This window comes from Pristiophorus japonicus, chromosome 20 (genome assembly GCF_044704955.1).
Source record: "Pristiophorus japonicus isolate sPriJap1 chromosome 20, sPriJap1.hap1, whole genome shotgun sequence".
Lineage (NCBI taxonomy): Eukaryota > Metazoa > Chordata > Chondrichthyes > Pristiophoridae > Pristiophorus > Pristiophorus japonicus.
The window spans coordinates 1956048-1983126 of record NC_091996.1 but is presented as its reverse complement, the minus strand read 5'-3'; the positions used below and the strand labels follow the sequence as shown (position 1 = coordinate 1983126).

Below are 27079 nucleotides of genomic sequence, written 5' to 3'. Positions count from 1 at the left end.
GGTGTGAGCAGGTGTGAGAGTGGGTGTGAGCGGGTGTGTGAGTGGGTGTGAGCAGGTGTGAGAGTGGGTGTGAGCGGGTGTGTGAGTGGGTGTGAGCGGGTGTGTGACTGGGTGTGAGTGGGTGTGAGAGTGGGTGTGTGTGTGTGGGTGTGAGAGCGGGTGTGTGTGTGGGTGTGAGAGCGGGTGTGTGTGTGTGGGTGTGAGAGCGGGTGTGTGTGTGGGTGTGAGAGCGGGTGTGTGTGTGGGTGTGAGAGCGGGTGTGTGTGTGGGTGTGTGACTGGGTGTGTGAGCGGGTGTGTGAGCGGGTGTGTGTGTGGGTGTGAGAGCGGGTGTGTGTGTGGGTGTGTGACTGGGTGTGAGCGGGTGTGTGAGTGGGTGTGTGACTGGGTGTGTGTGGGTGTGTGAGTGGGTGTGTGAGGGTATGTCAGTGGGGGTGTGACTGGGTGTGTGAGTGTGTGAGCGGGTGTGAGAGTGGGTGTGTGAGGGTGTGAGCGGGTGTGAGAATGGGTGTGTGACTGGGTGTGTGAGCGGGTGTGTGTGGGTGTGACTGGGTGTGTGAGCGGGTGTGAGAGTGGGGGTGTGAGGGTGTGTCAGTGGGGGTGTGACTGGGTGTGTGAGTGTGAGCGGATGTGAGAGTGGGGGTGTGAGTGTGTGAGCGGGTGTGTGTGGGTGTGTGAGGGTGTGTCAGTGGGGGTGTGAGGGTGTGTCAGTGGGAGTGTGACTGGGTGTGTGAGTGTGAGCGGGTGTGAGAGTGGGGGTGTGAGGGTGTGTCAGTGGGGGTGTGACTGGGTGTGTGAGTGTGAGCGGGTGTGAGAGTGGGGGTGTGAGTGTGTGAGCGGGTGTGTGTGGGTGTGTGAGGGTGTGTCAGTGGGGGTGTGAGGGTGTGTCAGTGGGAGTGTGACTGGGTGTGTGAGGGTGTGAGCGGGTGTGAGAGTGGGTGTGTGAGTGTGTGAGTGGGTGTGTGTGGGTGTGTGAGGGTGTGTCAGTGGGGGTGTGAGGGTGTGTCAGTGGGGGTGTGAGGGTGTGTCAGTGGGGGTGTGAGGGTGTGTCAGTGGGGGTGTGAGGGTGTGTCAGTGGGGGTGTGAGGGTGTGTCAGTGGGAGTGTGACTGGGTGTGTGAGTGTGAGCGGGTGTGAGAGTGGGGGTGTGAGGGTGTGTCAGTGGGGGTGTGTGGGTGTGAGCGGGTGTGAGAGTGGGGGTGTGAGGGTGTGTCAGTGGGGGTGTGTGGGTGTGTTTATGGGTGTGTGAGTGTGTGAGGGTGTGTCAGTGGGGGTGTGAGGGTGTGTCAGTGGGGGTGTCGCTGTCCGGCCCAGGGGGGTCGAAGGGGGCAGGATCGCCCAGCACCCCTCACGGTTTGCTGAAGTTCTGGAGGTGCCTCGGACCCATTGGGCGTCGATGGTTGCCCGTGGTTACACTGCCCTGCTCCTGGTGCGATTGTCACTGCAGGACCCAGGCTCGCCGGGAACTGCCTGGGCCCCTGGGGAGGGGGGGAGGAGGGGGAAAGGGAAGGGGGTGGGCGGAGGTGGAGGGGGAGAGGGAGTGGATGGGGAGGGGGAGGGTAGGGGAGGGGGGAGAGGGAGAGAGAGGAGGGGTAGGGGAGAAGAGGGGGAGGGGGGATAGGGAGAGGGGGGAGGTGGAGATGGAGGAGGGGAAGGGAGAGGAGGGGGAGTGGGGAGCGGAGGGGGGAAAGGATGGAGGGGGAGGGATGTGGAGGGAGAGGGGAGAGGGGAGAGGGGACGGGGAGGGAAGTGGAGAGGGAGGGGAGAGGGAAGGGGGATGACGGAGAAGGGGAGGCGGGGGGGGAAGGGGGGGCGGACGGGAGAGGAGGTGGAGGATAGGGGATGGTGTGCAGAGGAGGGAGGAGGAAGAGGGGAGGAGAGGGGGAGGGGGATGGGGAGGGGGACCGCGAGGGAAGGGAGAGGGGAGGAGAGGGGGAGCGGAGGGGGGTGGGAAGGGGAGGGGGATGGGGAGGCGGGGAGCGGAGGGGCCATTCTGTCCATCGATTCCAAGTGAAGTTGAGTTGGATACCAGGGATAGACGATGCTTATCGAGAAGATCTCTCCGGTGGAGAGAGCAACAGCCCAGATACAAAGCTAAAACTGTCAATTATGCTAAATGTCCTTTCTACAGAATATATATATATATACCTGTACACGTCTACAGATCTATATAAGTCTAGAATGACTGCACCGTCGGGTGAGCGACAGAGTTTACAGTTCGTCAGATTTGATGATATGGAAGAGGGTGACGTTATACAGGACCTGGTGTCCATTGTTCCAGGTGTAAAGAGCCCGATCCTTGGGGTTGTAGTCCAGCATGGAGATGTGGGAGTACTGGTTGTGGAACTGGATGTCCGTGTACTCGTAGGTGGATGTGTTGGTGTTGTAGGAGTAGTACACCTTGGCCCCACCCAGGTGGGAGTTGGTCATGTACAGAGTGCCGCAGATCATGAAGGCCTCTCCGGCGCTGCGCTTGGGGTAGCCCGTGTTCCAGCTCCGCACCACCTCCAGCGTCACCAGGTCCAGCTTGCTGATGACGATGTTGCCCGCGTTCTGATTGGTGGCGTAGACGGCCCACAACCCCCCCTCATCCACCATCAGGTCGATGTCGGAGTGGCCGCCCCAGGAGTAGGGGTACATGTTGTTGTAGCCCGCGTAGTCGAGGCTGCGCTGGGTGAGCAGGCGCTCGGTGGGGATGTGGAACTTGATGATGATGTGGCTCTGGTACTTGTTGAAGTACAGGGTCTGGTTGTAGACCACCTGGCCGGTGCCCGACCAAGGGTGGGGCAGGCGATGCACCGTGAAATTGTCCGTGCTCATGAAGTCCTGCAGGGACTTGTAAACTCGCACAAAGCGGTTGTTATGGTAACCATCCATGTAATATACCTAGGGGGGGAAAAATAAACAAGATGGTGTCAAGATGGGTTTGTCACCTCAATGCGGGCAGGGAAGTGGACTGGAGTTTATGATCAGATCAGTCATCATCCTATTGAATGGCGGAGCAGGCTCGAGGGGCCCTATGGTCTACTCCTGATCCTGTTTCTTATGCGGGGGCAAGACTTCAACACCAGAGGGGTGACCTGATAGAGGTCTTCAAAATTATGAAGGGGTTCAATAGGCTAGACAGAGAGAAGATGTTTCTACTTGTGGGAGAGACCAGAACTAGGGGGCCATCAATATCAGACAGTCACTAATAACTACAATAACAAATTCAGGAAACACTTCTTTTGAGATAAAGGGGATTGACTTATGAGGAAAGGTTGAGCAGGTTGGGCCTGTACTCATTGGAGTTTAGAGGAATGAGAGGTGATCTTATTGAAATGTATAAGATTCTGAGGAGACTTGACAGGGTAGATGCAGAGAGGATGTTTCCCCTCATGGGGGAATCTAGAACCAGGGGCATAGTTTCAGAATAACGGGTCGTCCATTTAAAATGTAATTGAGGAGGAATTTCTTCTCTCAGAGGGTGGTGAATCTGTGGAATTCTCTACCCCAGAGAGCTGTGGAGATACTGAATATATTTAAGGTGGAGATAGACAGATTTTTGAATGATAAGGGAGTAAAGGGTTATGGGGAGTGAGCAGGGAAGTGGAGTTGAGGCTAAGTACGGATCAACCATGATCTTATTGAATGGCGGAGCAGGCTTAAAGGGCCAAATGGCCGACTTCTGCTCCTATTTCTTATGTTCCTATGTTCTTTACCCAGAGAGTGGTGAGAATGTGGAACTCGCTAACACAGGGAATGTTTGACGTGAATAGCAAAAATGTATTCCTGGTTACAGGATTTTCAAACGAGATAGAGAGCAGGTTAAAAAAGGAGGGAGGTAGCAGTATTGCTTGCCTTTATTAGCCGAGGCATAGAATATAAGAGCAGGGAAGTTATGCTAGAACTGTGCAACACAAGTTAGGCCGCAGCTGGAGTACTGTGTGCAGTTCTGGTCACCACATTACAGGAAAGATGTGATTGCACTGGAGAGGGTACAGAGGAGATTTCCGAGGATGTTGCAGGGAGTGGAGAATTTTAGCTATGAGGAAAGATTGGATAGGCTGGGTTTGTTTTCTTTGGAACAGAGGAGGCCGAGGGGAGATTATGAGGGGCCTGGATAGAGTGGATAGGAAGGACCTGTTTCCCTTAGCAGAGGGGTCAACAACCAGGGGGCATAGATTTAAAGTAGTTGGTGGAAGGATTAGAGGGGAGATGAGCAAAATAAATTTCACCCAGAGGGTGGTGGGGGTCTGGGGTGGAACTCACGGCCTGAAAGGGTGGTAGAGGCAGAAACCCTCACCACATTTAAAAAGTACTTGGATGTGCACCTGAAGTGCAGTAACCTACAGGGCTACGGACCGAGAGCTGGAAAGTGGGATTAGGCTGGGTGGCTCTTTGTCGGGCGGCGTGGACACGATGGGCCGAATGGCCTTCTTCTGTGCCGTAATTTTCTGTGATTCTATGTATGTAAGGGAATCTAGATAAACACATGAGGGAGAAAGGAATACAAGGATATGGTGATGGGGTGAGATGGGGAGGGGGCTGGTATGGAGCACAAACACCGGCACGGTGCAGAGGGGCCGAATGGTCTGTTTCTGTGCCGTACATTCTGTGTAATCAGTAACAGGCGTAGTAACAAAGCATATTCAAGAGTGTGAGGGTGGAGGAGAAGTTGAGCAGCAATAACTTATGAACATTGGGATAACTAGACCAAAGAAGACCAGGTTCCATTGAGTTCCCCTTCTCCCATCCCGGGAGTCGCAGGATACAATGATAATAGAGGTGTTGACCAATCAGAGTGATCAATCTCTATCGCTGAGTCTACAACAGAGCCAGACACGAGGTGAGGAAAACCCCCAGTGGGGAAAAGCTTTGGGAAGCACATGTCCAAAGTCCCCTGTTCCCCCCGAGCTCACTACACTCACCACATGTCATGTCCTATTGCAAATTACTCAGATACCTGTCACAAAATGTTATTGTCTGAGATAAATCTATCTAATTTGGTTTTGAAGATTAAGGGATGATCTAATTGAGGTGTTTAAAATGATTAAAAGGAGTTGATAGGATTGATAGAGAGAAACTATTTCCTGGGGTGGGGGGAGTCCAGAACAAGGGGCAGAACCTTACATTTAGAGCCCGGCTGTTCCGGGGTGATGTCGGGAAACACTTCTTCACGCAAAGGGCAGTGGGAATCGGGAACATTTTTTCACATTCATTCTTGGGATGTGGGTGTCACTGGCAAAGCCGGCATTTATTGCCCATCCCTAATTGCCCCTTGAGAAGGTGGTGGTGAGCCGCCTTCTTGAACCGCTGCAGTCCGTGTGGTGAAGGTGCTCCCACAGTGCTGTTAGGGAGGGAGTTCCAGGATTGTGACCCAGCGACGATGAAGGAACGGCGATATATTTCCAAGTCGGGATGATCCTTTAACCAATCCTGTCTTTGCTAATATATTACCCCCAACCTCACGAGCTCTTATCTTGAGTAACTACCTTTTATGTGGCACCTTATCAAATGTCTTTTGGAAGTCCAAATATACTACATCCACTCGTTCCCCTTTATCTACTCTGCTAGTTACATCCTCAAAAAACTCGAATAGATTTGTGGAACACGATTTCCCTTTCATAAAAATATGATGACTCTGCCAAATCACATTACGATTATCCAAATGCCATGTTACCATTTCCTTAATAATGGATTCCAGCATTTTGCTGATGATTGATGTCAGGCTAACTGGCCTGTAGTTCCCTGTTTTCTCTCTCCCCTCTTGTCTTGAATAGCAGGGTTACAATTGCTACCTTCCAATCTGCAGTCACCTCTTTTAGATCCCGAGGATGTAGGCCGTCAGGTCCAGGGGGTTTGTCGGCTTTTAGTCCCGTTAGCTTCTCTGGTACTTTTTCTTTCCTGATACTAATTACGTTAAGTTCCTCACTCTCATTAGCCCTTGGTAGTCCTCTATTTCTGGGATGTTTTTTGTATCTTCTACCGTGAAGTCAGACACAAAATATTTCTTTAGCGTCTCTGCCATTTCCCCGACTCTGAGGGACTGCCTAAGAAGAGAAGATTCCCCATTATAATTTCTCCTGTCTCAGCCTCTAAGGGACCCACCTTTACTTTTCCTACTCTCTTCCTTTTTACATACCTGTCGAAACTCTTGCAATCTGTTTTTGTATTGCTTGATAGTTTACTCTCATTCTATTTTTTCCCTCTTCATCAATTTTTGGTCATCCTTTGCTGGTTTTGAAAACTCCCAATCTTCTAATACTATACGTAACCCCTTTAGTTAGCCACAATGGTAATGACATTGAATGTCAAAGGGTGTTCGTTAGACTTTCTCTTAGAATCACAGAATGGTTACAGCACAAAAGGAGGCCATTCGGCCCATCGAGCACATGCCAGCTCTCTGCAAGAGCACCTCAGGTAGTCCCACTCCCCTGCCCTTTCCCATAACCCTTGTTGGAGATAGTCATTGTCTGGCGTGAATGTTACTTGCCACTTATCAGCCCAAGCCTGAATGTTGTCCATGTCCTGTTGTATGTGGGCACGGACTGCTCCATTATCTGAGGAGTTGTGAATGGAAGTGAACATCCCCACTTCTGACCTTATGATGGATGGAAGGTCATTGATGAAGCAGGGGAAGATGGTTGGGCCTAGGAACGCTGAAGAACTGAAGAACTCCTGCAGCGATGTCCTGGGGCTGTGATGATTGACCTCCAACCACCACAACCATCTTCCTTTGTGCTGGGTATGACTCCAGCCAGTGGGGCATTTACTCCCTGATTCCCATTGACTTCAGTTTACTCGGGCTCCTTGATGTCACACTCGGTCAAATGCTGCCTTGATGTCAAGGGGCAGTCACTGACCTCACCTCTGGAATTCAGCTTTGGGACTGAAACTCAGGGACTTTGAAAGAACAAATTGGATTTCTCTTGCAAAGAGCCAGCACAGGCTCGCTGGGCTGAATGGCCTGAGCTGTGTGGAATCATTCTATGATTGTAGTGAGGACCTCAGGCCCTGCAATGACTGATGCTTGATTGGAGATCTGTCTTTCCCATCAATAAGATCTGATCATGGACTCAGCTCCACTTCCCCGCCCGCTCCCCATAATCCTTGACTCCCTTATCGTTCAAAAAAAGCTGTCTATCTCCGTCTTAAATATATTCAATGTCCCAGCCTCCACAGCTCTCTGGGGCAGAGAATTCCACAGATTTACAACCCTCTGAGAGAAGAAATTCCTCCTCATCTGTTTTAAATGGGCGATCCCTTATTCTGAAACTATGCCCCGAGTTCTAGATTTCCCCTCGAGTGGAAACATCCTCTCTACATCTACCCTGTCAAGTCCCCTGAGAATCTTATATTTTTCAATAAGATCACCTCTCATTCTTCTAAATTCCAATGAGTATAGGCCCAACCTGCTCAACCTTTCTTCATAAATCAACCCCTTCATCTCTGGAATCAACCTAGTGAACCTTCTCTGAACTGCCTCCAATGCAAGTATATCCTTCCTTAAATACGGAGACCAAAACTGTACGCAGTACTCCAGGTGTGGCCTCACCAATACCCTGTACAGTTGTAGCAGGACTTCTCTGCTTTTATACTCTATCCCCCCGGCAATAAAGGCCAACATTCCATTTGCCTTCCTGATTACTTGCTGTACCTGCATACTAACTTTGTGTGTTTCATGTGCAGCGAAGGTTCACCAGACTGATTCCCGGGATGGCAGGACTGACATATGAGGAAAGACTGGATCAACTGGGCTTATATTCACTGGAATTTAGAAGAATGAGAGGGGACCTCATAGAAACGTTTAAAATTCTGACGGGTTTAGACAGGTTAGATGCTGGAAGAATGTTCCCAATGTTGGGGAAGTCCAGAACCAGGGGTCACAGTCTAAGGATAAGGGGTAAGCCATTTAGGACCGAGATGAGGAGAAACTTCTTCACCCAGAGAGTGGTGAACCTGTGGAATTCTCTACCGCAGAAAGTTGTTGAGGCCAATTCACTAAATATATTCAAAAAGGCGTTAGATGTAGTCCTTACTACTAGGGGGATCAAGGGGTATGGTGAGAAAGCAGGAATAGGGTACTGAAGTTGCATGTTCAGCCATGAACTCATTGAATGGTGTTGCAGGCTAGAAGGGCCGAATGGCCTACTCCTGCACCTATTGTCTATGTTTCTGTGTTTCTATGTACGAGGATCCCCAGGTCCCTCTGTGCTGCAGCATTCTGTAGTCTCTCCATTTAAATAAAATGTCGCTTTTCTGTCCTTCCTGCCAAAGTGGATAACCTCACATTTTCCCACATTATACTCCATCTGCCAAATGTTTGCCCACTCACTGAGCCGGTCTATATCCCTTTGCAGATTTTTTGTGTCCTCTTCACAACTTGCTTTCCCATCTATCTTTGCATTGTCAGCAAACTTGGCTACATTACACTCGGTTTCTTCATCCAAGTCATTAATATAGATTGTAAATAGTTGGGGTCCCAGCACTGATCCCTGTGGCACCTCACTAGTCACTGTTTGCCAACCGGAAAATGACCCATTTATCCCGACTCTCTGTTTTCTGTTAGTTAGCCAATCCTCTATCCATGCTAATATATTACCCCCAACCCCGTGAACTTTTATCTTGTGCTTCCTCTTTCCAAATTTCATCACTTACGGAACCCTGAATCAATCCTGACGCTGACTCTCCTTTAGATTTTCTGACCGATCCATTCACCTTTGACTTAAATCCCTTTCTGTGTTACACAGATTTACACAGAAACCGCTGTGTGCCGGTGTTTGTGCTCCACACCAGCCCCCTCCCACCCTAAGTCATCTCACCCCATCACCATATCCTCTATTACGTTCTCCCTCTTGTGTTTAAGCAGCTTCCCCTTAAATGTATCTTTGCTATTTGCCTCAACCACTCCCTGTGGTATCGAGTTCTACATTCTCACCACTCTCTGGGTTTTTTTTGCATCATAACACTCCTGTGATGCACCTTGGGACATTTCACTACGTTAAAGGCGCTATATAAATACAAGTTGTTGTTGTAAAGAACTTTTTCTGAATTCCCGATTGGATTTATTACAGACTATCTTATATTGATGGCTCCTTGTTCTAGTCTCCCCCACAAATGGAAACGTCTTCTCTACAGCGACCCCTATCGAACCCCTTCATAATGTTAAAGACCAGGTCACCCCTCAGCCTTCTCATTTCTGGAGCAAAGAGCCCCAGCCTGTTCAGTCTTTACTGATAGTTATAATCTCTCAATTCTGGTATTATCCCTGTGAATCTCCAGTGCCTCTATATCGTTTTTATAATATGGAGACCAGAACTGTGCACAGCGCTCCGTGTGGTCTAGACTGGGGTTCGATACAGGTTGAACATAACTTCTCTGATTTTCAGTTCTATCGCTCTCGATATGGACCCAGATTGTGTGTGTGCCAGGTCACCCTCCCCACTGTTCACTTTAAGTGATGTTGGTTTGCCCTTGCTCCCACTCCTGCTGGAGGACTTACACTCTAAACGTTAACATGTCTGCTGTCTGGCCTCCTGATCGCTGTTTGCTGGGGTTGGCTTTGAAGGCTAGAACAGAGTCATCAGTAACTTTCCCGGCAATGTTCCTATCCCCACAGAATCCCCCTCTCCCCCTTGAAAACTGCCCAGGTTTGTCCTGTCCACAAAAAGCAGGACAAATCCAATCACAAAATATATCGGCCGTTCCTTCATCGTCGCTGGGTCACAATCCTGGAACTCCCTCCCTAACAGCACTGTGGGAGCACCTTCACCCCACGGACTGCAGCGGTTCAAGAAGGCGGCTCACCACCACCTTCTCAAGGGGCAATTAGGGATGGGCAATAAACGCCGGCCTTGCCAGCGATGGCCACATCCCAGGACCAAATAAAAAAAACTTCCCTCTGGTCTGAAAGACAACCGTTTCCCTCTGCTCTCTGCCACCTGCCCCGTGTATCCACGCTGCCCCTGGAATCCGGTGGGGATGTAATGTGGTTACCGAGCTCCACCCCTGGGTGTTGTGTGTGATGAACTGCCCTCTCCCCGTGCTCTCTGATTGCCGCTCATTCCCCCGGTGAGATTCAGTGTTTGCGGTGATTTGGTGTTTACCGGCGCTTACCTTGGTGTCGCCCTCCGGTGACGCGGGATCAGTCATCCAGGCGCCAAACCTCGATCCCGATGTCTTGATGGTGAGTGGGTTGCTGATCCCTGTCAGTTTGCCGCAGGCTGGAAGTGATGGAGAGAGTGTGACTGGAGTGGGCCGCAAGGAGCGGGCGCCAGCTGAGCCCGCGAGGTGTCACCATGTCATCTATCGCCACGCCGCCTCCATTCGGTCCTTCGCCCCCAGTGATTCCCTCTGACCCCCAGCCGGAGGGGTGGGGAGTGGGGGGTGGAGTGTGTCCCGGGGGTGGGTAGCATGTCCTGGGGGTGTGGGGAGGGTGGGGTGTTTATGTCCCAGCTCCTCCCTGTAACCACGACCCTTTACCTTTGATAAAAGTGGCGTCTTGGCGAGACGCATTTTGCCGGCTCACCCCGGGTTCTGCCGTAAGCACCTCCCTCACCGGGGATCTGCCGTCCGTGTCGGGCTGTCACCGGGACCATCCACCGTGAGGGATCGCGAGCAGTTCTCACTGGGGTACCGGACCACCCCCTCACTGGGGTACCGGACCCCCTCCCCCCCTCACTGGGGTATCGGACCCCCTCCCCCCTCACTGGGGTATCGGACCCCCTCCCCCCCTCACTGGGGTACCGGACCCCCCCCTCACTGGGGTACCAGACCCCCTCCCCCTCCCTCACTGGGGTACCGGCCCCCCCCTCACTGGGGTACCAGACCCCCCCCTCACTGGGGTACCGGCCCCCCCCTCACTGGGGTACCAGACCCCCTCCCCCCCCTCACTGGGGTACCAGACCCCCCCTCACTGGGGTACCGGACCCCCCCCCCCCTCACTGGGGTACCGGACCCCCTCCTCACTGGGGTACCGGACCCCCCCCTCACTGGGGTACCGGACCCCCTCCCCCCTCACTGGGGTACCGGACCCCCTCCCCCCCTCACTGGGGTACCAGACCCCCTCCCCCCCCTCACTGGGGTACCGGACCCCCTCCCCCCCTCACTGGGGTACCAGACCCCCCCCTCACTGGGGTACCAGACCCCCCCCCCCCTCACTGGGGTACCGGACCCCCCCCCCCCCTCACTGGGGTACCGGACCCCCCCCTCACTGGGGTACCAGACCCCCTCCCCCCCCTCACTGGGGTACCGGACCCCCTCCCCCCCTCACTGGGGTACCAGACCCCCCGCTCACTGGGGTACCAGACCCCCCCCCCCTCACTGGGGTACCGGACCCCCCCCCCCTCACTGGGGTACCGGACCCCCCCCTCACTGGGGTACCAGACCCCCCCCTCACTGGGGTACCAGAACCCCCCCTCACTGGGGTACCAGACCCCCCCTCACTGGGGTACCAGACCCCCTCCCCCCCTCACTGGGGTACCGGACCCCCTCACTGGGGTACCAGGCCCCCCCCTCACTGGGGTACCGGACCCCCTCCCCCCTCACTGGGGTACCGGACCCCCTCCCTCACTGGGGTACCGGACCCCCTCCCCCCTCACTGGGGTACCGGACCCCCTCCCTCACTGGGGTACCGGACCCCCCCCTCACTGGGGTACCGGACCCCCTCGCCCCCTCATTGGGGTACCAGACCCCCCCCCTCACTGGGATACCGGACCCCCTCCCCCTCCCTCACTGGGGTACCGGACCCCCTCCCCCCCCTCACTGGGGTACCGGAACCCCTCCCCCTCCCTCACTGGGGGTACTGGACCCCCCCCCCCACCATCATTGCACCTTTCCAGCGCTGGGTGTTCCTGGCCCGAGACTCCAGTCCCCCCATTGCGAGAGTCACGCCGCGATGCCCCTCATGGTCGACTGCCTGTGTTATTCCTGCCTCACCGCGGTGATCGGCCTCAGAACCCGAGCACCTTGCCCCAGTTGGTCACTCGGGACCTGTTCTGCCCGGTGTGTGAGGGAGCAGGAAGATCTCAGGACCCCGGTCGGTGCTGCACTCGCTGATTCTATCTTGAAGTTGGCGATTAGGGAACATGCCACTGTGGGGGGAGGGGGGGGGGGAAGAAAAATGATCTCCCAGGGGTGGCTGATCCTCATCACTGCCAGGTGCCTCACCCCCACAAAGGCGCAGACATATGTTGTGAGCAAGTTAACGGCGGGGGTGGGGGCTGCTAAGTGACTTTCCCACGATGCCTGTGTAGTTGAATAGCCTGCTGCAATCACCACCGTTTCTTGTGCATGGGGGGATGGGGGAGGGAGGTGGCTGAACCCCCAGTAATTCAGGCAAGTAGGAAATAAACTGTGTGTGCGGGGGCACCACCCTAGCCGCCCCCCCTCGCCGAAGCTGCCTCTGATGTACCCCCTCCCCGCCCCGGGCCCCGAGGGGAGCAGCCAGTCCCACCTTACCCGGCTGAGACGCGCGGATCGGGGGCCTACCTAATTTTTGCATGCAGGCTCGCAGCCTGTCCTCAAGACTGGACACTCTGCCCAGGAGCTCTTCATAGTCGTATGCTCCGATCTCCTCCTGAAGCTCGGCCAGTACGGCCGTGAGATTCGCTGCTTCCGCCTTAAACTGCAACACCAACTTGGCGTCTGCTTTGTACTGTTCCAGCACGGGGATCAGAGGCAAGAGTTCATCCATTTTCGATTTTAGGGCCTGCAACGGGTAAAATAAGCTCGATTCAGTCGCAAGTGCGGAAAAAATAAGAATCGCGACAGCTCCCTGCAGCCCCATGTCTAACAGCACCGCTGGACAAAGGATTCCCCCTCTCCAGTGCCCCTCACAAACCCCAGGAGGTCCCACAGCTTGTTACAGCCCACGAAGTACTGTTTGAAGTGCGGTCACTGTTGTAATGTGGGAAACTTAGCAGCCAATTTGCGCACAGCAAGCTCCCACAAACAGCAATGTGATAATGACCCAGACCATCTGTTTTTAGTGATGTTGATTGAGGAATAAATATTGGGCCCCAGGACACTGGGGGAGAACTTTGAAATAGCAGCCGAGGGATCTTGAAAGGGCAGACAGGGCCTCGGTTTAATGTTTCATCTCAAAGACGGCCTCTCCAACAGTGCAGCGCTCCCTCAGTACTGACACTGGGAGTGTCAGCCGAGATTATGTGCTCAAGTCTGTGTGTGAGAATGATGCTTTCCCTATACTGACTCTCATTGGGATATGGGTCCCACACACACTGACTCTCACTGGGGTACAGGTCCCACACACACTGACTCTCACTGGGGTACAGGTCCCACACACACCGACTCTCACTGGGGTACGGGTCCCACACACACTGACTCTCATTGGGATATGGGTCCCACACACACTGACTCTCACTGGGATATGGGTCCCACACACACTGACTCTCACTGGGGTACAGGTCCCACACACACTGACTCTCACTGGGGTACGGGTCCCACACACACTGACTCTCACTGGGGTACGGGTCCCTCACACACTGACTCTCATTGGGATATGGGTCCCACACACACTGACTCTCACTGGGGTACGGGTCCCACACACACTGACTCTCATTGGGATATGGGTCCCACACACACTGACTCTCACTGGGGTACGGGTCCCACACACACTGACTCTCATTGGGATATGGGTCCCACACACACTGACTCTCACTGGGGTACGGGTCCCACACACACTGACTCTCATTGGGATATGGGTCCCACACACACTGACTCTCACTGGGGTACGGGTCCCACACACACTGACTCTCATTCGGATATGGGTCCCACACACACTGACTCTCACTGGGGTACGGGTCCCACACACACTGACTCTCATTGGGATATGGGTCCCACACACACTGACTCTCATTGGGGTACGGGTTCCACACATACTGACTCTCACTGGGGTATGGGTCCCACACACACTGACTCTCAATGGGGTACGGGTCCCACACGCACTTATTCTCACTGGGGTACGGGTCCCACACACACTGACTCTCACTGGGGTACAGGTCCCACACACACTGACTCTCACTGGGGTACAGTCCCACACACACTGACTCTCGCTGGGGTACAGTCCCACACACACTGACTCTCACTGGGGTACGGGTCCCACACACACTGACTCTCAATGGGGTACGGGTCCCACACACACTGACTCTCACTGGGGTATGGGTCCCACACACACTGACTCTGTTGTTCTGTGTCTGAAGGATCAGAGAGTGAACAATACACCAAAATAATTCGAAAAAAAAGCCTTTATTTTTTTTATTTTTTAGTATGCGGTTGGATTAACATGCTTTCAATCACGTAACAAAAAGACATTCAGTAGAGATGCATCAACAATTTTTTTTGATATATATATGTATATATATATAATTTTTTAAAATATTTTTTTAAAACTATCGTAGGTTAAACTGTTTAACATGCAGGAGAATTCTCAGCAAACGTTAACAAGTCAGCTTGATGCGTTTAAAGAAAGCCTTAAAATTGTCATCCTGTGTGTGATTTTTTTGAGTTTTTAAAACTATATAATAGTGCAAGTCAGGAGCGCAAGTCCTCGAGTACAAAGAACTGGACTTGTATCTTCGTTCAATCAATGCCGCTTTCAAAAAAACTTTCTTAAACTTAGCCCTGTAAACAAAGAGAAGGAAGAGCGATACTATTGTGGAGAGCTGTACCTGCCCTCCTCACCCCCCAGATACAAAAACCCATTTCAAAACTGGGCCCACCTCCTCCAGCCCCGACACACTGACAGGCATAAGAATATAAGAACATAAGAAATAGGAGCAGGAGTCGGCCATAGGCCCCTCGAGCCTGCTCCGCCATTTAATAAGATCATGGCTGATCCGATCATGGACTCAGTTCCACTTCCCTGCCCGCTCCCCATTACCCTTTACTCCCTTATTGCTCAAAAATCTGTCTATCTCCACCTTAAATATATTCTATGACCCAGCCTCCACAGCTCTCTGGGGCAGAGAATTCCACAGATTCACGACCCTCTGAGAGAAGAAATTCCCTCTCATCTCAGGTTTAAATGGGCAGCCCCTTATTCTGAGTCTATGTCCCCAAGTTTTAGTTTCCCCTATGAGTGGAAACATAGAAAATAGGTGCAGGAGTAGGCCATTCGAGCCTGCACCACCATTCAATAAGATCATGGCTGATCATTCACCTCAGTACCCCTTTCCTGCTTTCTCTCCATCTCTTTAGACGTGAGGGCCACATCTAATTCCCTTTTGAACTGGCCCCAACAACTTTCTCGGTAGAGAATTCCACATGCCCACAAATCTCTGAGTGAAGAGGTTTCTCCTCATCTCGGTCCTAAATGGCTTACCCCTTATCCTTAGACTGTGTCCCCTGGTTCTGGACTTCCCCAACATTAGGAACATTCTTCCTGGCTCTAACCTGTCCAATCCCGTCAGAATTTAATATGTTTCTATGAGATCCCCTCTCATTCTTCTAAATTCCAGTGAATAAAGGCCCAGTCGATCCAGTCTCTCCTCATGTGTCAGTCCAGCCATCCCCGGAATCAGTCTGGTGAACCTTTGCTGCACTCCCTCAATAGCAAGAACGTGCTTCCTCAGATTAGGAGACCAAAACTGAACACAATATTCCAGGTGAGGCCTCACCAAGGCCCTGTACAACTGCAGTAAGACCTCCCTGCTCCGAGACTCAAATCCCCTCGCTATGAAGGCCAACTTGCCATTTGCCTTCTTCACCGCCTGCTGTACCTGCATGCCAACTTTCAATGACTGATGAACCATGACACCCAGGTCTCTCTGCACCTCCCCTTTTCCTAATTTGTCACCATTCAGATAATATTCTGCCTTCGTGTTTTTGCCCCCAAAGTGGATAACCTCACATTTATTCACATTATACTGCATCTGCCATGCATTTGCCCACTCACCTAACCTGTCCAAGTCACCCTGCAGCCTCTTAGCATTCCCCTCACAGCTCACACCGCCACCCAGTTTAGTGTCGTCTGCAAACTTGGAGATATTACACTCAATTCCTTTGCCTAAATCATTAATGTATATTGTAAATAGCTGGGTCCCAGCACTGAGCCCTGCGGCACCCCACTAGTCACTGCCTGCCATTCTGAAAAGAACCCGTTTATCCCGACTCTCTGCTTCCTGTCTGCCAACCAGTTCTCTATCTACGTCAGTACATTACCCCCAATACCATGTGCTTTAATTTTGCACACCGATCTCTTATGTGGGACCTTGTCAAAAGCCTTTTGAAAGCCTAAATACATCACATCCACTGGCTCCCCCTTGTCCACTCTACTAGTTACATCCTCAAAAAAATTTTGTCAAGCATGATTTCCCTTTCATAAATCCATGCTGACTTGGACCGATCCTGTCACTGCTTTCCAAATGCGCTGCTATTTCATCTTTAATAATTGATTCCACCATTTTCCCCACTACTGATGTCAGGCTAACCGTTCTATCATTCCCTGTTTTCACTCTCCCTCCTTTTTTAAAAAGTGGTGTTACATTAGCTACTCTCCAGTCCATAGGAATTGATCCAGAGTCTATAGAATATTGGAAAATGATCACCAATGCATCCACTATTTCTAGGGCCACTTCCTTAAGTACTCTGGGATGCAGACTATCAGGCCCTGGGGATTTATCGGCCTTCAATCCCATCAATTTCCCTAACACAATTTGCTGACTAATAAGGATTTCCTTTAGTTTCTCCTTCTCGCTAGACCCTCGGTCCCCTAGTATTTCCGGAAGGTTATTTATGTCTTCCTTAGTGAAGACAGAACCAAAGTATTTGTTCAATTGGTCTGCCATTTCTTTGTTCCCCATTATAAATTCACCTAAATCTGACTGCAAGGGACCTACGTTTGTCTTCAATAATCTTTTTCTCTTCACATATTTATAGAAGCTTTTGCAGTCAATTTTTATGTTCCCTGCAAGCTTACTCTCATACTCTATTTTTCCTCTCCTAATTAAACCCTTTGTCCTCCTCTGCTGAATTCTACATTTCTCCCAGTCCTCAGATTTGCTGCTTTTTTTGGCCAATTTATATGCCTTTTCCTTGGTTTTAACACTATCCCTAATTTCCCTTGTAAGCCATGGTTGAGCCACCGTCCCAATTTAATTTTTACTCCAGACAGGGCTGTACAATTGTTAAAATTCATCCACGTGATCTTTAAATGTCTGCCATTGCCTATCCACCGTCAACCCTTTGAGTATCATTCTCCAGTCTATCCTAGCCAATTCACGTCTCATACCGTCGAAGTTACCTTTCTTTAAGTTCAGTTCTCTAGTCTCTGAATTAACTGTGTCACTCTCCATCTTAATGAAGAATTCTACCATATTATGGTCACTCTTCACCAAGGGGCCTTGCACAACAAGATTGCTAATTAATCCTCTCTCATTACACAAAACCCACTAACGTTTTCTGCCCTTTGGTGTTCCGCTGCTTTACCCATACAGATTCCACCTCATCCACGCTAATGTCCTTCGTTAATATTGCATTAATCTCCTCTTTAACAAGCAACGCTACCCACCTACTTTTCCTTTCTGTCTATCTTTCCTGAATATTGAATACCACTGGGTGTTGAGTTCCCAGCCTTGGTCGCCCTGGAGCCATGTCTCCGTAATCCAAATTACATCATATCTGTTTACCACTATATGGTTCGATGAAGACAATGGTCTGATCACGGGCATTCCCAGGGCTTGCTCACTGTCCCCGGAACGCGATCCTCGTGCATACAATGTTCGCACAATCGCCACCCTCTGCACACACAGCATTACAATGGGCATTGCCTTCAAAACTGGCACAGTTTCAGCGAAGTTATGATGAAAAATATCTGTACACTAGCATAGTCTTTTTTCATTGCCCTCCTGAGGGTACTGCCTCTTACTGGGATATAGGTCCCACACACACTGACTCTCACTGGGGTATGGGTCCCACACACACTGACTGTTACTGGGGTAAATGTCCCACACACACTGACTGTCACTGGGGTATGGGTCCCACACACACTGACTCTCACTGGGGTACGGGTCCCACACACACTGACTCTCACTGGGGTACGGGTCCCACACACACTGACTCTCACTGGGGTATGGGTCCCACACACACTGACTCTCACTGGGTACGGGTCCCACACACACTGGCTCTCACTGGGGTACAGGTCCCATACACACTGACTCTCACTGGTCTATGGTTTCCACAGCCACTAAGTCTCACTGGGGGATACAGGATCCAAGCACACTGGGCTAGAACCTCCACTTTTGTGCTTATCACCCAAAAATGGGCGTTATTTCCGGCATGGGCGGTAAAAAAGGGTTTTCAGATCACCGGCTTCTCACCCATTCTCAAAACACCTAATTTACATTTTTGAAAATGGGCATTACCGCGAACGATATCAAATGGGCGGTCGCGTTAAATTTTTCTGACCTTCTGCCGTAAAGTGTAACCGTCCTTGGCAACGGCATGGCAACGCTCGATTCCCGCGATTCAGGAGGTCAAGGGTCACCATGACATGCGCAGAAGAGGAGACAGAGAGAGAGGGGGCTCAGAGGGACTGAATGCGTGTGTGTGTGGCTGGGTGTGGTGTGGCTGCTTTGGGAGGAAGAAGGGAGACTTTAGAGCTTCACAGCAAGTAGGCAAACAAAAAGTATCTGTTACCAGCCACATATTTGCCCGGATTTGGCCGATAATGGAGGGAGAGAAGGAGGCATCACAGCACGCTGTGGAGAATGACGCTGGAGAGAGCAGTGAGGTGGGAGAGGAGCACATTGGAGGCCGCAAAAGAGCCAGGAGGTTCTCGGATCAGCCAAATGCCTCCCTCATGTAGGAGGTTACGCTGGGGTGATTTGAGTAGGAAGCCCACCCCAAAGGCCTACCAGAGTAAATGGACCGAGCTAGCAGAGGTGGTCCCATCAATGACCAACGAGGTGCGTGAGGGCAACCAATGCCGCAAACGATGGAACGACCTTGTGGGATCCGCAAGAGTAAGTATTACTCTTGCGGCTCAACTGGGCTTGTATTCACTGGAGTTCAGAAGAATGAGAGGGGATCTCATAGAAATGTTTAAAATTCTGACGGGTTTAGACAGGTTAGATGCAGAAAGAATGTTCCCGATGTTGGGGAAGTCCAGAAGGATAAGGGGTAAGCCATTTAGGACCGAGATGAGGAGAAACATCTTCACCCAGGGAGTGGTGAACCTGTGGAATTCTCTACCACAGAAAGTAGTTGTGGCCAATTCACTAAATATATTCAAAAAGGAGTTAGATGAAGTCCTTACTACTCGGGGGATCAAGGGGTATGGCGAGAAAGCAGGAATGGGGTACTGAAGTTGCATGTTCAGCCATGAACTCATTGAATGGCGGTGCAGGCTCGAAGGGCCGAATAGCCTGCTGCACCTATTGTCTATGTTTCTATGTTTCTACATTGATTTCCATGTACTTATGTATTTATATAATTTGATTTGTAACAGTCATGAGTGACTATCAGCAGATGTGAGGTCTTGCACTTTTACTGGGAATGTTTTACTCAAAGCCTGCGATCACGATGTACGTCTTTAGGTAAAGAATGATAATTATTATAATAACGATGATTACATCTGTCGGTTATGTGTTGTATCAGTGTCTGTGACAGGACCTAGCAATGATATCACGCGATGATCTCATGCTCTGTCGTCCTGTCACCTTTTACAGAAGAAGCTAGAGACGATGAGGTCTGTGCAGAGGTGAACAGGTGGGGGGCCACCAGTCCCCAGCGACATCACTGAGATGGAGGAGCGAGTGTTTGCACTCGTGGGGAAGCGCCCCGGACAGCCACGGAAGCATCTGCAGCCCCTGAAGTGATGCCACGTGAGTAAAGTTTACACCATTGTGTGATGTAAAGTCTATAGGTGTCACACCCACTCATATCTGAACAATCAGATATGATAGATGATTTCTAAAAATGTCATAGAAATAATGCTGGCCTAATGAAAACCATTGCAATCCATAATGTATTGATGGTGATGAAATGTGATGTCTGCGATGATTTTGGGAGCGGTGGTGCTTTTGTCGTGCATATGCTGTGTGTAGCGCTGGACTCACCTTGTCACCCTAGCGCCCCCTTCTCCTCTAATAACCTCATTTGTGTCTTGCAGCTCAGCCAGCAGCACGGCCCCTGGCAAAGCCACAGAGGCCAGAAGGTGGGGGCGCAGGGCAGGAGTCGGCAGTCGATCCGACTATACCCGGTGCTGAGGGGCTCCGACTGTCGCCCGTCAATCCGCTGGGTCTGTTCTCCTCGGATGAGAGCACGAACTTCGAGGAACCTGCATTGCCACGCTCCAGAAGCCATTCCACACCAAGGCCATCTAGTGGTCCTCCGGTCATTCCCGCCTCCACTCTGGAGGTGCCAGCTCCAAGCACCTCTCCACAGGGCGCCCCATTTGTCTGGGGACGGCGCCGACCCTGCGGAGGCCTCATGGACGCGGCAGGTCTGTTCCACGAGCGCCACGTGACAGCAGAGAGATGGTACAGTTGTCCAGGAGGACTCTAGACATTGGTGACCAGCTCATCGAAGCATTGGGAGGCATATCCCGACACCTGGTCACCATGTCCGAGTATATTCTGCGCATGGCGGAGGCCCTGGATGCGATAGCCAGGAACACTGCTGCCACAGGCCTCCCAGTGGTCCCCGAGCCCGGAACTCCATCCCTAGGTTCCGCACCAGCACTGTGAACGACAGATGAGAGCAAGAACCAAGATCCTGCTTCTGCATCAGAGAATGTTGCCCCCTCGGCAAACCCTGCTCCCGTACCCGTGCAACCAAAGCATCTGCCTTCAACCCCCCCAATGAGGCACTGCCTGAGGAGCTCCTCAGCCAGGTGGTGTGGAGCGAAGAGGGGAATGGGTAGAGGTGGGGAGAAGGAGAGGGAGGAAGGAAAGTGAGGTGCATGTCTACAGGTGATGGCTGTGTTATTTCTCGACCTGGGTCTATGCAATTTGTTGCAATGTATGGGGACTGGGGACCAGGCTCCTGCTTTGCCTTTGTATTCTGTGTTGCTGGACATGTTGTACATGTGATTTATGTCAATGGTGGAAAAAGTGGGGTGTGGGCGGGGGTTGGGTGTGATACTTATGATTTCAGACCAATGTTGGTAGTAAACTTTTGTTATTGAACATAACCTTGTTGCGCATTGTCTCAGATAGCTGGACCATTACACACTGGTTATTCCTTACCATGAAAGGGTTAAATACATCTTAACATCAATCAATGTAAACGTGAGCTGGCACCAAGGTGATGGGCACCATTGATGTCTGAGCTGCACACACACCGCAGTGTGTCAGCGTTGTCACTCACATCAGCGCTCTTTCAGGCAAATCTTTCTGATATCAGCTCCTCACATAAGAGTGGGATTTAACAAATGCCAGCCACACTGCTGCTGTTCGTTCTGGTTAGTTCCATTTTTTGTGGGTGGTTTTTAAAGTGAGCGATATTCTGGGCGATACACGTGGGTGGTTTTAAAGTGAGCGATATTCTGGGCGATACACGTGGGTGGTTTTAAAGTGAGCGATATTCTGGGCGATACATGTGGGTGGTGGTGAAATTGACTAACCCAATTTCCATCGACGCTAATTTGGGTAAATATGCTCTTGACGACAAAAAACGGTGGGCGGGCGTTAATATTGAATCTTGCAGTTAATTCCGGCGGTAAATAACGCTGGGGGATATTAAGGGCATTGAATTCACCGATTCTGCTGATTCCGCCCCAAAAAGTGGGCAGGTGGTAATATTTCTTCTCGGCATGAAGCACATTGGGAAAACAATGTTCGGCGATAAGTCTCCTAAAAATTCCCGTCAGTTTCCATTTAGTGCCAGAATGGGCGATATGGGGGCATGATACGTCATTTCAGCGGTAAAATGGGCGTTAAGTGGGCGAAAAGCATGCAAAAAAGTGGAGGTTCTAGCCCATAGATTCAACCTGGGGTACGGGTCCCACACACACTGACTCTCACTGGGGTACAGGATACGCACACACTGACTCTCAGTGGAGTACAGTCGCACACACACTGACTCTCACTGGGGTATGGGTCCCACACACACTGACTCTCACTGGGGTACGGGTCCCACACACACTGACTCTCACAGGGGTACGGGTCCCACACACACTGACTCTCACTGGGGTACGGTCCCACACACACTGACTCTCACTGGGGTATGGGTCCCACAAACACTGACTCTCACTGGGGTACAGGTCCCACACACACTGACTCTCACTGGGGTACGGGTCCCACACACGCTGACTCTCACTGGGGTACGGGTCCCACACACAATGACTTTCACTGGGGTACAGGTCCCACACACACTGAGTCTCACTGGGGTACGGGTCCCACACACACTGAGTCTCACTGGGGTACGGGTCCCACACACACACTGAATCTTACTGGGGTACGGGTCCCAAACATACTGACTCTCACTGGGGTACAGACCCACACACACTGACTCTCACTGGGGTACGGGTCCCACACACACTGATCCTTAGTGGTGTACGGATCCCACACACACTGACTCTCACTGGGGTACGGGTTCCACAGACACTGAATCTCACTGGGGTACGGGTTCCACACACACTGACTCTCAGTGGGGTACCGGTCCCACACACACTGACTCTAACTGGGGTACATGTCCCACATACACTGACTCTCACTGGGGTACAGGTCCCATTCACACTAACTCTCACTGGGGTACAGGTCCCATTCACATTGACTCTCACTGGGGTACGGGTTCCACACACACTGACTCTCACTGGGATATGGGTCCCACAGACACAGGCTCTCACTGAGGTATGGGCCCTACAAACACTGACTCTCACTGGAGTACAGGTCCCACATTCGCTGACTCTCAATGGGTTACGGGTTCCATACCCAGTGAATGTCACTGGGGTATGGGACCCACACACACAGACTCCAACTGGGCTACGGTTCCCAAACAGACTGACTTTCACTGGGGTACAGGACACGCACACACTGACTCTCACTGGGGTACGGGTCCCACACACAGTGACTCTCCCTGGGGTACCGGTTCCACACACACTGACTCTCACTGCAGTATGGGACGCACACACACTGACTCTCACTGGGGTACGGGTCCCACACACACTGACTCTCACTGGGGTACGGGTCCCACAGACACTGATCCTTAGTCGTGTCCGGATCCCACACACACTGACTCTCACTAGGGTACCGGTTCCACACACACTGACTCTCACTGGGGTATGGGTCCCACACACACTGACTCTCACTGGGGTACGGGTCGCACACACACTGACTCTCACTGGGGTACGGGTCTCACACACACTGACTCTCACTGGGGTACGGGTCCCACACACACTGACTCTCACTTGGGTACGGGTCCCACACACACTGACTCTCACTGGGGTACGGGTCCCACAGACACTGATCCTGAGTGGGGTACGGATCCCACACACACTGACTCTCACTGGGGTAAGGGTCCCACACACACTGACTCTCACTTGGGTACGGGTCCCACACACGCTGACTCTCACTTGGGTACGGGTCCCACACACACTGACTCTCACTGGGGTACGGGTCCCACACACAGTGACTCTCCCTGGGGTATGGGTCCCACACACACTGACTCTCACTGGGGTATGGGACGCACACACACTGACTCTCACTGGGGTACGGGTCCCACAGACACTGATCCTTAGTCGTGTCCGGATCCCACACACACTGACTCTCACTGGGGTACCGGTTCCACACACACTGACTCTCACTGGGGTACGGGTCCCACACACACTGACTCTCACTGGGGTACGGGTCCCACACACACTGACTCTCACTTGGGTACGGGTCCCACACACACTGACTCTCACTGGGGTACGGGTCCCACAGACACTGATACTGAGTGGGGTACGGATCCCACACACACTGACTCTCAGTGGGGTACCGGTCCCACACTCTAACTGGGGTACATGTCCCACATACACTGACTCTCACTGGGGTACAGGTCCCATTCACACTAACTCTCACTGGGGTACAGGTCCCATTCACATTGACTCTCACTGGGGTACGGGTCCCACACACACTGACTCTCACTGGGGTACGGGTTCCACACACACTTACTCTCACTGGGGTACAGGTCCCACACACTGACTCTCACTGGGGTACAGGTCCCACACACACTGACTCTCACTGGGATATGGGTCCCACAGACACAGGCTCTCACTGAGGTATGGGTCCTACAAACACTGACTCTCACTGGAGTACGGGTCCCACATTCGCTGACTCTCAATGGGTTACGGGTTCCATACCCAGTGAATGTCACTGGGGTATGGGACCCACACACACAGACTCCAACTGGGCTACGGTTCCCAAACAGACTGACTTTCACTGGGGTACAGGACACGCACACACTGACTCTCAGTGGAGTATGGGTTCCAAAGAATGCTGTCTCTCACTGGCGTACGGGTCCCACACACAGTGACTCTCCCTGGGGTACTGGTCCCACACACACTGACTCTCACTGGCGTATGGGTCCCACACACAGTGACTCTCCCTGGGGTATGGGTCCCACAAACACTGACTCTCACTGGGGTACCGGTTCCACACACACTGACTCTCACTGGGGTACGGATCCCACACACACTGACTCTCACTGGGGTACGGGTCCCACAGACACTGATCCTTAGTGGTGTACGGATCCCACACACACTGACTCTCACTGGGGTATGGGTTCCACACACACTGATTCTCACTGGGTTACGGGTCCCACACACACTGACTCTCACTGGGGTACAGATCCCACACACACTGACTCTCACTGGGGTATGGTCCTACACACACTGACTCTCACTGGGGTACAGATCCCACACACACTCTCACTGGGGTACGGTCCCACACTCACTGACTCTCACTGGGGTACGGTTCCCACACTCACTGACTCTCACAGGTCTACAGGTCCCACAATAACTGACTCTAACTGGGGTACGGGTCCCACACACACTTATTCTCACTGGGGTACGGGTTCCACAGATACTGAATCTCACTGGGGTACCGGTCCCACACACAATGACTCTAACTGGGGTACAGGACCCACACTCACTGACTCTCACTGGGATACAGGTCCCACACACACTGACTCTCACTGGGGTACGGGTCCCACACACACTGACTCTCACTGGGGTACGGGTTCCACACACACTGACTCTCACTGGAGTACCTGTCCCACATACACTGACTCTCACTAGGGTACGGGTCCCACCCACACTGACTCTCACTGGGGTACGGAACCCACACACACTGACTCTCACTGGGGTACGGGTCCCACAGACACTGATCCTTAGTGGTGTCCGGATCCCACACACACTGACTCTCACTGGGGTACGGGTCCCACACACACTTATTCTCACTGGGGTACGGGTCCCACACACACTTATTCTCACTGGGGTACGGGTCCCACACACACTTATTCTCACTGGGGTACGGGTCCCACACACACTTATTCTCACTGGGGTACGGGTCCCACACACACTGACTCTCACTGGGGTACAGGTCCCACACACACTGACTCTCACTGGGGTACGGGTCCCACAAACACTGACTCTCACTGGGGTACCGGTCCCACACACACTGACTCTCATTGGGGTACGGGTCCCACACTCGCTAACTCTCAATGGGTTACGGATTCCACACCCAGTGAATGTCACTGGGATACGGTTCCCAAACACACTGACTCTCACTGGGGTACAGGACACGCACACACTGACTCTCAGTGGAGAATGGGTTCCACAGAATGCTGTCTCTCACTGGGGTAAGGGTCCCACACACACTGACTCTTATTGGGGTAAGGGTCCCACACACACTGACTCTCACTGGGATAAGGGTCCCACACACACTGACTCTCACTGGGCTACGGGTCCCACACACACTGAGTCTCACTGGGGTACAGGTACCACACACACTTATTCTTACTGGGGTACGGGTCCCACATAGACTGACTCTCACTGGGGTAGGGGTCCCACACACACTGACTCTCACTGGGGTACGGTTCCCAAACAGACTGACTTACACTGGGGTACAGGACACGCACACACTGACTCTCAGTGGAGAATGGGTTCCACAGAATCCTGAGTCACTGGGGTACGGGTCCCACACACACTGACTCTCACTCGGGTACGGGTTCCATACACACTGACTCTCACTGGGGTAGGGGTCCCACACACACTGACTCTCACTGGGGTACGGTTCCCAAACAGACTGACTCTCACTGGGGTACGGGTCCCACATACTGACTCTCACTGGGGTACGGGTCCCACACACACTGACTCTCACTGGGGTACGGGTCCCACACACACTGACTCACACTGGGGTACGGGTCCCACACACTCTGACTCTCACTGGGGTATGGGACCCACACACTGACTCTCACTGGGGTACAGGTCCCACAGACACTGACTCTCACTGGGGTACGGGTCCCACAAACACTGACTCTCACAGGTCTACGGGTCCCACAATAACTGACTCTAACTGGGGTACGGATTCTAAACACATTGACTCACACTGGGGTACGGGTCCCACACATACTGATACTCTCCGGGGTACAGGTCCCACACACACTGACTCTCACTGGGGTACAGGTCCCATTCACATTGACTCTCACTGGGGTACAGGTCCCACACACACTGACTCTCACTGGGGTACGGGTTCCACACACACTTACTCTCACTGGGGTATGGGTCCCACACACTGACTCTCACTGGGGTACAGGTCCCACACACACTGACTCTCACTGGGGTACGGGTCCCACAAACACTGAATCTCACTGGGGTACCGGTCCCACACACACTGACTCTCACTGGGGTACGGGTCCCACACTCGCTAACTCTCAATGGGTTACGGATTCCACACCCAGTGAATGTCACTGGGATACGGTTCCCAAACAGACTGACTTTCACTGGAGTACAGGACACGCACACACTGACTCTCAGTGGAGAATGGGTTCCACAGAATGCTGTCTCTCACTGGGGTATGTGTTCCACACACACTGACTCTAACTGGGGTACATGTCCCACACACACTGACTCTCAATAGGGTACGGGTCCCACAC

At 52.3% G+C, this 27079-nt stretch overlaps 1 protein-coding gene across 2 annotated transcripts in view; it reads right to left on the bottom strand.

The window, feature by feature from the left end:
- Positions 1-1725: 1725 nt before the first annotated feature.
- The window catches only part of LOC139233100 (noelin-like), a 370166-nt gene continuing 344812 nt past the window's right edge, over positions 1726-27079 (bottom strand). For both annotated transcript variants that reach the window (XM_070863624.1, XM_070863623.1), the window contains exons 4-6: positions 12470-12689; positions 10097-10203; positions 1726-2884 (exon numbers count right to left, since the gene is read on the bottom strand). In XM_070863624.1, coding sequence (XP_070719725.1) covers positions 2210-2884; positions 10097-10203; positions 12470-12689 — 1002 coding nt within the window. In that variant the 3' untranslated portion in view covers positions 1726-2209. The remainder of the gene's footprint in view (positions 2885-10096; positions 10204-12469; positions 12690-27079) is intronic.